The 14,868-nt window shown below is 39.2% G+C and overlaps 2 protein-coding genes across 3 annotated transcripts; both read right to left on the bottom strand.

Annotated features, from left to right (window-relative positions):
* Positions 1–499: 499 nt before the first annotated feature.
* On the bottom strand, positions 500–6,553 carry LOC120774853 (protein stoned-B). Its single transcript, XM_040104673.1, has 7 exons — positions 4,710–6,553; positions 3,574–4,647; positions 3,346–3,514; positions 3,021–3,272; positions 2,757–2,938; positions 2,477–2,687; positions 500–2,099 (listed from the first exon to the last, which is right to left on the bottom strand). Exons 1-7 carry the CDS (start codon positions 6,529–6,531, stop codon positions 1,964–1,966), a joined length of 3,846 nt encoding a protein of 1,281 aa, XP_039960607.1. The 5' UTR covers positions 6,532–6,553; the 3' UTR covers positions 500–1,963.
* A 5-nt stretch (positions 6,554–6,558) lies between these two features.
* LOC120774854 (protein stoned-A) lies at positions 6,559–13,217 on the bottom strand. 2 transcript variants are annotated; one of them, XM_040104676.1, is made up of 3 exons: positions 13,079–13,217; positions 7,948–9,246; positions 6,559–7,885 (listed from the first exon to the last, which is right to left on the bottom strand). In XM_040104676.1, the coding sequence occupies exons 2-3, from the start codon at positions 9,215–9,217 to the stop codon at positions 6,579–6,581; spliced, it is 2,577 nt and encodes an 858-aa protein (XP_039960610.1). In that variant the 5' UTR covers positions 9,218–9,246; positions 13,079–13,217; the 3' UTR covers positions 6,559–6,578. The 2 variants fall into 2 exon arrangements, with proteins under 2 accessions (XP_039960610.1, XP_039960609.1); XM_040104675.1 differs by lacking the exon at positions 13,079–13,217 and adding an exon at positions 12,231–12,415.
* Positions 13,218–14,868: the final 1,651 nt, after the last annotated feature.

Below are 14,868 nucleotides of genomic sequence, written 5' to 3'. Positions count from 1 at the left end.
TCCTTATCAATAAATAGAATGCTTTTTTTGATTGGAATTATGGAAAAAATATGGATAAAACATCGCAAGATTCCAAAAGCTTTTTTCTAGCCACTTTTAGTACAAGAATTGGTTAAAATAGCAGATATTCTTGCAAATACTTGAGTAATTGAAATACGCTTATGAATAAGGCTGCTAAAATTACGATTTCTTAATAAACTAAACTCACTTGTGAATAAATTAAAAAACAAGTTTTAATGGACAATAGCAAATTGTCAAAAATTAGATCTTAAAATAATAAAAATGGGTAACTTATTAAATTTGTTGTTATTAACAAACAAATAGTAATATGTATTAACGCAATTTAATATATTATAATTTTATATAATTTTTATTTATTTTTTTTTTCAATTTGTATTTTTGGTTTGATAACTGTAATAGTTTTCAGTGCTTTTGTAACTTCTAAACGAATATTTTCACTTTAAATATCAATAAATAATACTTTAAGGCTTATTTCATAAATAAAGTTAATACACGCTTATATATAATTTCAATATTAATTAGTGCAAGTGCTTCGTTTGCATAAACTCATTAATTTTCAAAGTGAAAAACTATAAATTAATAGAATTGAATACGATGCATATACACATATATATATTTTGTAATCTTTGTAATCATAACTTGTTGTAACAATTAAAGCGTAAAAGTTATATAAATATACCTGATATTTGCATAAGTCATAATTAAGTAAGTACATACATACATAATGCAATAATAGAGTTCTACGTATGTTGCATGTGTGTGTTTATGTGTAGACGCTTCGCTGAAACGACAAACGCGTGCTCTTCAAATTCTTATTGTCCGCTAATATGTATGAGTACCCAAGTATGTACATACGTATGCATGTATGAGTGTATGCCTTTAGTATATATTATATAATATATGAATTATGTACTATGTATATACTTCATTACTAACGCGCATTACAGTGTCCTTTCGAATTATGAGCGAAATAACTGTTTGCTATAATTTAATTTAAATATGTATGTGTTATATAATGTTATCCTTTTGAATATCCTTTAACTACGCGCAATACGAGTATATGCAGCATATAATACTATATTGCTTCGATGTGGTTGGTCTACAACGTTGCTGCCAGCATGAACTCAGAGGCTTTCGTAACTTGTATTTTTTGCTACTTTTTTTTTAACATAAGCGCCGCTTTTGTTTTTGCTATTTGAAGCTATGTTACACATGCCTTGCTTAAATACATATGATATTCTATGTTTTTCTATGTTTTTGTTCACCATCATAGAAAAGCACTAAAAATAAATACATATTGTTTGCTATGTTTTTCTATGTTTTTATCCACCATCATACAAATGCACTAGAAACAAATTCATATTTCTATATTTTCTACGTGCTTCCATGTATTTATAAACCATCAGAGAAATTAAGGGAATATATGTAAATACATACGATTTTCTATGGTTTTTCAATGTTTTTTTATGCGTTTATAAACCATCATAGAAGTGCGTTTTTCTATGTTTTTGTATGTGTTTCTATATACTTATAAAAAATCATCGAATTTCACTAGAGATAAATACATATGATTTTCTATGTATTAATATGATTTTCTATGTTTTTCTATGTATTCATCCACATTATAGAAGCACAGCAGAAATGTATTCATATGTTGCTCTGTGTTCTTCTATGTTTTTCTATGTATTTACCCTTGGCCATAGAAATACACCACAAATTCATATGCGTTTGTTCTCGACGCAATGCTGCTGTCATTACTAACCTTTTAAAAATCAACTTGGTTATGTATCTAGATGTGTGTGTAAGCGTTTTTTAACCATTACTTATGCTTTTTGCTTAATTTCTTTCTACAATAGTACAGTTTTATTTGTTTTGCTATACATCACTGTGTGTATGTATGTTTGTATTTTGAGTAATTTTGTATATTTTTTTAAATTCATGCTTAATTCGAATCGGTATCCGAATCGCTTGGTGGCACAGGAGATGCCACAGGTTTAGGCGTTGGCTCCTCACGTATCGGGCGCGTAGCTGCCAAATATGCGTTTGTAGACTCGCCGTGTGTCGTCTCGATGCCAACCCTAAAATAATGGACGAGCATTAAATGAAAGGTTGAATTTTACTATACCATCTGATCAAATTTGACACGGACTGGTACATTTAAACCAAAAAAGTTAACAACGAGTATACTTGAATTGAGCATACTAACTAACACAAATATTTGAGTACCATAGGGCTTTCAGGGAATATCGTGAAGTTAATAACAATAACATCGAAAATATTAAAAAAAAAAGGTTTAAAAAACATTATATTGGCATCTCAGGAACTCAACAACTCTTAACGATCGACTCAACTATTTGGGAATGAAGGTTAGCGATGTAAAATAAACCCTTTACTTAGAACTTTGGATCTTCAAAATCAAAAATATGATTTCTTAATAGGACATTACAAGACTTACTTATATTCATGACGTGCCAAATAGCGCACATATTTCTCTGGCGGCTCATCGGAATCCGAATCTTGTACGCTCACCGAACGCACTGTTGTATGCGAGACCTGTGTCGCCGGCATTGTGAACTCAACGAAGGCGTAGGGCGCCAGCTCGCTGGGTATCTGATCGTAGGAAGTTAGCGCCATACGACAAACAAGCTGATGTGTAGTATAAGCGCCTAGAGAGTAAGTGAAAATCGAAATATTACTACAATTTACGGTCAAAAAAGTTAAAGTCTTCAACAAACCTTGGCCCTCTTTTGGCAAACGTGGACAGCGCCAGACGATAGCGCGATGATGATGTTCGTATTTCGCTTGTCCAGAAGTGACTTCAATAAGTGACTCTTGCAGCGTATCGACAGCGCCGAGAATGCGCTCAATGCCTTTGATTTTACCGGTTCGTCTATGAGCGGACTTAACGGAGCCATATCTGAAAGATTTTTCCATTACTTTCATGTAGTTTTGGTGTGTGTTAATTTGTTTATATGGATTGTACCAGTACTGTGTCTTACCTGAAGTGTTTCTCTACGCGGAACAAGTAGATCCAACATTCCGGTATGGGAAACCGTACCGAGACGTCTTCGCATGGTATTTGTCCCAATTTGCGCGATGTAAAGCCCGGCACCAGTATGTCTGCACGCAACTCCACCTTATTACCAGTTACACACCATGTGGCCTTCAGTTGTAATGGAAGTTCGCGATTTTTGGGTGGACGCACACGGAAACGTAGTAACTCTATATAATTCGCATCCGGTGGCTGGAACCTACATTATACGAAAGCATATGTACATACATATATGGAAACTGAACAAGTTTCTTAAATGTGTAATTACTCACTTAATTGTACGCGTCTTCTCATACTCCTCCTGATTCACCACGCTGTGAAACTCTACAGCTTCCAAACGGATCCACTCTTCTGTGGCCACCGGTATGATGTCATGTCGACCCACCACTTCTTTGCCTTGACGCCACATATCGTTTACGCCCAACTCGATTGAGGGCATACCTAAAAGTGAAAGTACTGCATTAGTCCAAAAAAGCCGGTTCTCTCTCATTTTCACTTACCCGTTAGAAAAGCTAGAAAGAAAAGACGTACACGCGCTATTTGCTTCAAAATTTTGCCCTCATAATCTTGTTCCACAACGATTTCGTCGACCGCCGTTACTTGTACCTCCTCCATTTTATATGTGAGCGCACGTTCACGCAACGCGGGCAATCGGAAGAGCGCCTCTTCGATGCAGATGGAGAACTGCTTCATATCCTCGTAATTCATTGAGCCAATTTTAAATAATTGCGACGACTGTGGTGCATGTTCAACCGGTAAGCCCAGCTTCTTCAAGTCACTACCGAACTCTTTCACACCTTCGTAATCACCCGCAATGGCATATTGTGCAAATTTCGTCAGCTTATTGGTAATACGTTCGGCTTTGGTTACTTGACCAGGTCGCACACCGGGACGCTCTTTATAGAAGATATATTGTAGTTTTATGGTAAAGATTTTGCCAAACTGATCGTATTGTTGTGCTCCAATCTCCGAGACGGAGTATGAGGGCTGCAGCGGCAATTCTTGGAATGGCTGTTTGTCTGAGACCTGATTAAGCAACTGCACTACGGGTACATCGTTCTGTATTACTAGGCGTACAAATATTTTCTTCCAAAATCTTTGGCCAGTTATCTTCTTTTTGTTTGGTTGACGCAATTGCATTTCCCAGCCGGGGCCGACATAGTTCAGACGCGGGAAATCTTCGAGCGGCTGCGAGACATCTTCGTCGAACAACGGCGTTTGTGGTGTATCCTGTGAGTCTGTGCGTTTTACTTTGTTTTCTTCACTTATCGCCGCCGGTGCCGGGAAGCCAGTGTCTTCGAAGGGATTGACAACAGGCGATGTATCGCTGGAAACTTGACCGACGGCACTACGAGCTGGTGGTGGCGGCGGTGCCAATTGTGGTGCAATTCCCTGTGTGCTTTCACCTTTAGGCCGTATTACGACATTGAATTCCTTGTCTACGGACTCAACCGAATCGGCACGTACTGGTGCTTTCATTGCGTAGAAGTCGTCATCCTCATTCTCGAAGCCATCGGTCCCGCCAAAGACATTAGTTGTCGCAGCAGGTGAACCAAATGCACTGTCACCCCAAGCTAAAAAAAAAATGCAAAAATGTAAGGTATAAATATATAACATGACACTAGTCATAACCTACCGTCACCGCCTGAGGGAGTAACAGCACCCGAACCACCAAAGCCATCCAGTATGCTCACGTTATCCTTCTTAACAGAATCAAATTTGGCCGAGAAAGCGTCAAATTCATCTGGCTCGCTGGCAAAGATGTTATTAGCTGCGTATGAATTTACTGTGATAGCTTCTGGTTCAGGATCCGGTGCAAAAATATTAACTGGCACGGCAGAGGTTGTCATGGTGTCTGTCGCTGTAGTAAAGATGTTGGTCACCAGTGTAGGGTCAATATCGTCGACTGCAAATATATTCGTCACCGCAGAAGCCGGAGGATAGGTCTCTTCTTCTTCGTCTGGACTAGCAAATGGATTTGCAGAGGCAGCACCACTGGGAACAGCACTAGCCGGTGCAAAATCCAGACCCGTATCCATTTGCTCAAACTCACTATTCTGCTGTTCGGTAATAGCCTCTAAAGATGACTCTGGCAGAGCCTGCGTGGTTGCTCCTGACTCCGTAGGAGGACTGTGATCGGAATCGACAGATGTAAAGGCTGCCGGTTCTGCAGCCGCTGGTACAACCTCTTTTTCATCTTTTTCTAGTTCTTCATCATCTTCGTCGGGACTTGGCTTGGTTTCAATGACCACCGGTGGTGCTGGTTTTACTGGCTCTGGCTCATCTTCATCGTCAGAACGTGGAAGATCTTCGACAGTCGTTATTTCAATGTCCGGAGTTGGTGCACGTGGTTTTGTGTCATCGACTACCAGTTCTTTTCTTTCCACATTATTTATCAACGATATGTTTAAATCTGCTGCCTGTGGTTGAGATGTAATGTCGTGTGTGCTCTCATCAGGTCGAGTTAGCATAGAACTGAAAATAGGATCTTCTATTTCTTTATTCTGTTCGTCATCTGGCATTTCTGGTGAAGGTTCAAGTACAAGATCGTCGCTTAATAGATCTGGTTTGGATACTGGTTGTGCTGGCTTTTCAAACAAACTTAGTATGTCTTCCTTGCTCTTTGGTGGTGGTGGTTTAGATGGTTTGGTTGTGCCAAACATATCGAATAGATCTTCACTATCTGCCACCTCAGCAGCGGGCTGAGTAGCTGGCTCCGGAGCTGGGGGAGTTGGTCGTGGAGGTGGTTGATTGCGTTGCGCTGGTATGCCATTTGGTGGTGCCGGCCTTGGTGGTACTGGACGTGGTGGTGGTGGTCGCGGAGGTTGTTGCTTTGCTGGTGATGGCATAGGTGTTGCGCCATGTAAGCTAGGAATGGCTGTTGGCACACCGAAGGGGTTATCTGCACTATTGTTAGTACCACTACCGACTAGATCCATTTCGAATCCATGCATATTACCAGACGAACCACTATCTGATACGTCTAGCAAGTCTGCCAAACCAGAATCTGGTGTAGGACTGGGTGAATGTAAGTCACGCATTGAAACAGGACTAGGAGAACGAGTAGCTGGTATGCGACCGAGTAACTCAGAACTTGTCTCCTCCATTTGGTTAGAAACTGTATTAATAAGTTCTTGTGTTTGTGGTGGCACTGGCCTTGGTGGTGGACCTCTTTTAGAAGTTTCATCATCTTCTTCAGCTGTAGACTTAATGCTAAGTGCATCATCCTCCGCTTCGATAGTTGTGCCAAAGAAGCTCATCGCTGGATCAATATCCGACGCTGGTGCTGGACCGTCATCAGGTTCATCGCCAAATGCAAATGGATTCGATTGTCCCGAGAAAGGATTCTCTGTTTCTGCTTCACCCTCTTCAGCATCGACTTTTGTGAAGAAAGGGTTCGCTGTGGGATCGGCGTCAACGCCATCCAAGTCATCGTCCATCAAAAATGGATTCGCCATTATGGTTTATAGTAGGTTTGTAATCAATCGGGTTATTTAAATGAAATTTAACGCTCAATTAATTCACTCTCCAATAACTTGATTTCGGTTGCGCCTGGTGCCAAATTCTCCGCAATTGAAGTGTCAAACGGATCAACTTCTTCGGGAAGTGTAAGTTGTTTTACAGGTACCGAAGGTGTTAATACCTTGTCGCCTAGACCGAGTTCTTGTGCGTCTGTCTGCGTATCAAGCACACCAGTCGTAATTTGTGGGGCCGTAGGAGGTAACAATTCACTCTCCAAAAGTTTTAGCTCTGCTCTGCCTGGTTGCAAATTAGACGCAATGGATGTGTCGAATGGATCTATGTACTCAAGAGCGTCGTCTGTTAGGTCTTTACTCTCTTGAGATGGTGTGAGTACCTTCGCCTTTATATCTTCTTTTACTGCTAATAGCTCCTCTGCTGGCACCGGTGTAGGTGGAGCACGTGGATCGAAATCGGGATCGGATAGACTATGTTTTAGAGTATTTTTTGTTATTAAATCTTCTTCGAGATGCTTCAGTTCAACCTGACTGGGTTTCGCTTCTGGTACGTATGAGGTATCGAATGGATCTTCTGCCTCCTTTTCACTAATTGTTTCTTTTGATCCAGTCGGTGCGTAATAAGGTGTCAATGGTTTCTTGTTGCCGTGACCGTCATTCGCGGCACCAAGCAAATCTTGTGAAGGTACCAAGAAACCAACGCTTTTCGATTGGATATTCAAACTTAGGGAAGACTTGCGTCGTGCAGTATCAAAATCAATAGTCGGATTATTGTTTTGAGTTTGCACAGATGGTGCGGCCGGACGAGGTGGCGCTACCACAGCCTTGGTTGGAGCTGGTGCTGGTTCGTCTGCACGTGGATCAAAGTCTGGATCACTAAGTGAATGCTTAAGATTACTTTCAGGCAGGAGTTCACGCTCCAAGAACTTTAACTCCGTCGCCTTTGGTTGAACGATTGCACTAACTGCAGAGGTATCGAACGGATCAAAATCAGCAGGGTCCTCCTCAACCTCCTGTGTAGGTGCTATGGGTGCGGGACCAACCTTGGACAAATCAGTAGCGCTGCCACCCAACAAATCACGTGTTGGCTGTGATAATAAGTTTGCAGCTGGTGGTGGCGGTTTGACGGGCGGTGCAGATTTTTCCTCCGCACGTGGATCAAAGTCGTCGTCTTCTTCTAGTACGGTAGTCTTTTTGATGACTTGCTCAGCATATGCGGTATTGAATGGATCGTCAGCGGCGTAGTCTTCTTCGTCGTCACTTATGTAGATGGCACCTGCAACTAAGTGCGGACCAGAGGCAGGTCTAGCTGGTGGTGGAGGACGTGCTGGTTTACCTGGAAATAAAAAAGAATGTTTGTATGTATAAAAGAAAAATTGATTTAATTTTGCAGAATACCTTCACTGGTTGCTTCCTCTTCGGGTACTTGCTCGAATTCTGCCCAATCTGCGTCTACAACTTCCGAAAGTACCTCGGCTTGAGGAAGTGGTATCTGTGTGATAACTTTTACTTCTTCTTTTTTGGTTAACGATTCGGCTGCTAATTCAGCAAACTCATCATCATCATCGTCTTTAAGTGCATCGAATTCTGACAAATCCGGTAAACCGGTGTCGTTTTCCGCTTCTTCTTCCTCTTCTTCTGGTTTTTTATGTTGTATCAAATGCAAATGTAATGAAACACTCAAATCAATTGGTGCATCTGACTCTGGTACATCATCAACAAGCTCGTCAAGTAAATTTTTCTGTGGTTCAGCAGCAACTATTTCAACTTCCTGATCGGCAAGATCTATACTCTCGCTCAGCAATAAATTCTGTATACCTTTTCGTAGCTTACGTTTTGGTTTGGCAAGCGCAAGTGCGTGCTCGCGATCCACACGTCCCGAGAGGACTTCAACCGCCGCACCAAGGCTGACAAGTTTCTTATTACCCTTAGCCTTATCTGCGCCAACAATAACTTTTTCTGCATATGCTGTATCGAACGGATCAGGACCGTCGTCAAATTCCAATACCGGCGACTCAGGTACAACAGCTAATTGTACTTCTCCACTAGTTATCGCTTCTATATAGTCAGTAGCGAAGATATCATCGACTTCTTCGTCCTGTTCGCCTTCCGATTCGGAGAGTTCGACTACAGCTTCGGCTAATTTGTCACGCTGTGCCTCTAATTCGGCTGCCTTACGACGTTCTTCTTCTAAACGTTCCGCCTCACGACGTGCAGCTTCTTCTTCTTCGAGCCGTTTTTTCTCTGCCGCCGATGGTAAACGTTGATAAAAAGATTCTTTCTTAATACGATCTAACTCGTCTTGAGTTTTATGTAAAATAGAATCGACGCCGGAGGTAAGCGCTTTGAATTTGGCCCACTCTTCGTCCTGTTCGGCGCTCTTTGCAGCTGCGGCAGGCGCTGCGCCGCCGTCAGCGCTGGTATCCGCGTTTGCCTCAGTTGTTTCGGTATGCGCAGGAGCTGTGCTGGAAGTGGATGCTGCAGTTGGTGCTAAACCCTCAACGTCTGATGCTGCGTCCGATTCACCAGCGTCCGATTTAGCAGCGGCTGCCTCCTGCTTAGCTTTTAACTCGCGCTTATACTGTTCGAGCTCCTCTTCGGTGAAGAGTTCTTGGTCCTTTTTCGACTTCTTCTTTTTCTTTTTTAAGCCCTTTGGTAACTTAAGCATTCTCTAATTGCGGAGACATCGATATCGGTCTGTAAAATGTGAAGTAAATGAATGGTTAGGAATTGATTTCTCAAGTCTTCCAATATAAACTTATTATTGTCATTACATGTATGGTTATATGCATGACTATAATATACTGATCAGTAAAAAAAGCACTTGATTGTTTATGTAATGTTATTGGAAATCGGTATGAAATTCTGCGAGTCCAAAGTCATATGGAACTGCAAGTAGACTTGTTAATACCTACAAAGATATTTATATTTTAAGTTTCATGAATTATATAGAGCATCCCAAGTCGAAAAAAAATTTTTGGTTATAAAACGTATACCATTGTAACCAAAGTTACCTCATTTGATAACATTGGCAACTCGGTAGTCAACATCGGTCTTCAAAATAAAATTCTTGCATTTAAACCGGGTGAGGTTTAGTACACATTATTATCGCATTGGATGGTCTAAGACCGGAAGTCATGAGCTGTTTGAGCCACATGTAAAAGATTCGTTTCTAACCACTCCCATCGACATTGGTACCAGTACAAACATTCTTCCTATCCTTTGGACCGACCCACAAACTACATCAAATCGTTATTTTTCTCGATGAAACTAAAGCTGTTTAAACTCTTCAGGTTGCTCTTCGTCTGATGCGGCAATTTTGCTTGTTTACATACCCATTGAGTTAAAAGTGAGTCTCATAGCTAAACAAAAATTTGGCTCCAAAACGTCGGTTCTTCTTGGAACTTTTCAAGAGCACATAGAGCAAAGCGATATCGAGCGGCTTCAGTTCTTGCACAAGCTGTATTTTGAACGCCTTCAATTTAAGATATCGACGGAAAATGCACCAAAAGAAATCGACTCTCATTGATCTTCGTGTAAACTCTCAGCTACGGCTGCTATATTTTCTTCAGTGCGTGCTAAACGTGGTCTATTTAGTCGAATATTATCCAATAATGAATGCTGGGCCTCTTTACAGAACATGAATTTTCGGAATAAAGTTGAACAATTTGTAAACTTTGTTCCGGCATAAGTCTTTCCATGATTAAATGCCAAACAATACTAAACAAAAGTAACATAACAGCTTGACACGACTCACGCGTGATCTGTCGAAAAAGGCTATTGAAAAAAGTACTTCTACCTGGATCAGCTGTTAGTACGATTTGTTTTCTGCTTCAAATTAGGTCTCAGTTTCGCCGATCACCTCTTCCTCCAACGAAAATATCTGTGTACATATTGTCTTGGTGACACAACACTTTCTCTTGCAATGCTGCTATGTGATAGTCTCTGTTGATGATGCTTCCTTTTTAAAGGTTTTCCACGCTTTGGAGCAGGTTCATCAAATGCAGTCCAATCGGAGGATCGTTGATTAGTATACGGAATGAAGCGATGAATCGATGCAAAAGCTCTGGCTTATTACGCTTGATCATCTCCAAACACTGCTCCGAATCATCTACTCCTCGTCGTTTTCGGTCTACAGTAAACCCACGCGGCACTCAGTTTGCAGAGAGCTTTCTCATACCCAAATATTCGTGATTGAAATGATATAGCCATTTAGTTGACATCTTTAGAGTGCCGGCTATCTCGAAAAGTTACACCTTACGGTTATCCAAAATTATTTTTGATGTTTTCTTTGGTAACAACCTCCTTTGGCCGTCCACTGTCTTCACTGTTTTCGGTGCTTATTTCACCACAACTAAACTTAGCATACCAGTCCTTGATGGTTCATTTTCCTGGGTCGGTATCCGCGAACTCGTCATCAAGCCAAGTTTTTGCTTCACTTGTTTTTTCTCTTCCAAAAGCAATATTTTATCAACATGCAAAATTCTTGTTTTTCCTTTTTTTTGAAGTTTCTTTACTCAAAATGATATAATTCACAAACTGTTTATCCGACAGTTGACAAAATAATACTCGCGCATTTTGAAGATTAGGGCTAACTAAGTATCATACGGATTTGATTCTAGTAGCGCCACATACGTGTCAGGCCGGGGACTTTGCAATCCACCTTTCAATTTTATTTTAATTTCATGTATAAGTAATGAAGAATATCTACAGAAAAGCAGGGAAAACAATATAGAAGTTGGAAGCCTCGGATTTTCGAGATTTACCGCTGTCTCTATGACTCATTAGTCGATGGTTTCTGTATATAGTCCTTAACGTAAATTGAGCATTTATCGAAATTGGATCGTCTGATAATCAGATATTCTCTCTTCACTCTTAACTCTCCTAAAATTTTCCAATATAATAATTTCGATTTCGCACAAATTGACCAGTGTGAAATGCGTATTGAACTCATAGAAAAGCTTTGTTTACATAACTGCTATGTGATATGCGGGTAAAACGCTATGCATATATGTATGTACATATTTATTTATGTCTATATGTATATGTATGTATGTGTTTGGCATTGGTAATCTATGAGTGTACATATGCATTATATATCAAATAAAATCATTCGGAATTATGCTGCTACTTGAGTTCAAATGTATATGTACTTGTATTGAGCATGTGTGTATGGATGTGTATAAGAAAAAAACTAAAGAAAACTTAAGTAATTGTGAGCTGACCTTGAACTATTATTGACCTTAGTCCTTCTGAAACTGGCTAACTACACAAGTTTTTATGCTATTGGATCACAGTTAAACGTCTCTACATAAATTATTAATTACAAATGTACGTATATACAGGAATATATACACATACATACTATATACTTCATATATACAATAAATATGTATGTAGAAAAGCTTTGTGAAGTTCGGAAGCAATTTTTGGAAATATATTTACAGAATATACATATATTACACATGTATGATATATTTTGCATAAATCCTATACATATGTTCTTATATTTCCATAAGCTTAGTAGCAAATACACACACTATATATTTTTACAAGCATATAGCTAAACATACATACATATGTACATGGGTAAGCACATCAAGGGTTAAATTAAGCCTTCCGCTATTTATATTTTTAGTTTGTTTATACTAGTATACCGTTATAATAACTTTATAACTCACCATTTGCGTTGACCTCACACCCACATGTCCACTTCACTTATTTTTTCTTTCAAAGAAATTGAATTTTTTCGGCTTTTTCAGCTGATTTTTATTATTTCTTTTCTTTAATTTTTGTTGTTTCTTTTATATACGCTTTTCTTTTAACTGTTTGCCTACAAACACCAACACAAATGCGCGACAGTGGTGAAGCTCTGTGCTTACACCGAATTCTTACAAAATTCACCACAGTGCACTCTCAATTAAGTTCACCACAAACACTGCATGCCACCACCACCACCAACACTAGCATTGCCCACTGACAGCAGCATAGCCAGCAATATTGCAAGGAGAATACAACATATACAGAAAATAAGTATGTATGTAACTACTCGGGCGAAGAAGAAGAAGCAGAAGGTGTTAAAAAAAGCAACGGGCAAAAATGAAACTCATCTACGGTTGGGTATATGTGGAAATCTATATTCGGGATATGCTGCAGCCCACGGCTGAGGGGAATAATCGATTTTTACAGTGACACACACGCAAACGCACAAACACACACACACAAGCGCACAAAGACACTGCGACTACTGCAAAGGGATGTGTAAGGATTTTTCTTGCATTCGATAGAGATTTTCTATTGAATTTTTAACGGGATTAGGAATGGGCTATACAAACGTCAATTGATCAAAAAATAAGGTCAAAGGAAAATATTACAGTTATGCTAACGCTATTAAGAAAAAGAAATTATGTGTGGTTGTAAGCGTGTAGAAAAAAAAGAGTCAAGAAAAAATGTATTCTTCCACGGAATTTTTCAAACGCTTCAAAGTTTTCTTGTTCGCTTGAACTTTGAAGGAAATTGTTCAACTTACGTCTCTCTGCGCTTAGTGATAAAGTGAATTGCAATAAAATGTTTTCGGTTGGCTTGCTAAGATTTTTTGTTTTCAAAAATGAGAATTTTACACTTTTTTCACATTGACTTTGAAGCACGTCTCGACCGAGCTTATTGTAGTAGTGCACGCAATATCGGAAAATCTTTGACTGAATGACGAGTGAAATCGCAAAATTTCACACGCACGACCGTGTGCTTTTGGCAAGTCAACGAGTTGAGCTTAACTTGCGTGTAACCGTTCAAAGCTTAGCAGCTAGCGCTAGTCCAAAATATATCTGGTGATTTTTGTTCATAAACCCTTTGAAATCGATTTTAAGCGCCTAATATATTATGCCTTTAGACACGCGCTTATTTTTGCATGTAATATTTTTACGCCTAAAAGCGTGCTTCGCCTCAATTTCGTTTTAAAAACTGCAAGCTTCGAGTTTGTGGTGAGTTCGTAGCGTTTAAATAAAAGTCGCTTTTACTTAAATTGACAGCTGTCATTAGTGGAATTATGTAAATATGATAATTTTGCAGCGCGCAGTCGCATATATTATGATGCGGAGCAAGGAGTTATGCTCAGTGCAGGCTCTCTTCTTGTTTGACATTTCACGAAACAACAAATGCCAGAAATCAGCGTTGCTATTTTGACACTTTGCAAGCTGCACTGTGAATTATTATTGAACAAGTTATAAATTTTACATAAATATTTTGATATTTAGTCAAAGGAGTGAACAGTTTTTGCAATTGTATTACCATTTCATTGCATTAAACTATTCTAAAATTGTAAATATAAATCTAACGTTCACAATTTATTCTGGGAAAAAGTTGTTTATTAAACATGTATTTGAAAACTTTTTATGTATTTGAAATTTTCACACAGAATGGCGAATACTTAGCCTTTCTTTGGAATTCGCTATTTCAAGAGGACCGAGTTGGACAGAGAAATAACAGGTGGCGCAAAAGTCAGAAGATGCTATAAATTTTGCAATTGACCTCTCATGTGAGTTCTGTTTTGACATTTGTGTAGTAAACACATGCGAAATATCTCCTGATTTGGCGATTTGCACTGGCCAGCAAGACCGCCTGATTTGACCGCCCCAGACTTCTTTTTGTGGGGCTTTTTGAAGTTGCGGGCTTATGTCAACAAGCCTCAGACTCTTGCAGCCCAGACAATATCCGTCAAGAATGTAAGGACCTATCGCCGGAAGTTCTGGCCAAAGTGATGGAAAATGCCATAAAAAGGGCTCAAATGACAATCAACTGTGGCGGCGGCCTTTTACATGATATCATATTCTCGACTTGATATAAAAAAATTGAAAGACCAAATAAAAATAATCCAAAAGCAGTATCAAAGTTTTTAATTTTTTAAAAAAAAATTTCATTTTCCAAAAAACATCGGAAGGAAATTTTTGCGCCACCTGATACTTTTTAAGCTATTATAACAACTGAATAATGTTTTGAGGCACCTCAACTTTGCTTTAAGGGCAAAAAAATTTTGACTGTTTGAAAATCTTATACTTGAAGGGGGAAAATGGCCGTGTCCTCATCGTCCTGATTTGTGCTCTTCTAATCTGTGTCTGTTTTCTGTAAAACAAACAATGATATATTCTTGATTATTACCATTTTCGCTATTTTAAGAATCTGCAAAACTGAAAAAAAAAACTTCATAAAATGGCCGCTACTCAAAAACAAAGGTAAATTTTTTCACAAATTTTTTAACAATGTCGAATTTTTAAAAATGTTATAAATTTCAATATTTAATTTTTTGTTGCTTCTTGTGATAGA

This window comes from Bactrocera tryoni, chromosome 4 (assembly GCF_016617805.1).
Source record: "Bactrocera tryoni isolate S06 chromosome 4, CSIRO_BtryS06_freeze2, whole genome shotgun sequence".
In the NCBI taxonomy this organism is placed as follows: Eukaryota; Metazoa; Arthropoda; class Insecta; order Diptera; family Tephritidae; genus Bactrocera; species Bactrocera tryoni.
This window is presented reverse-complemented; position numbering and strand designations above follow the sequence as displayed.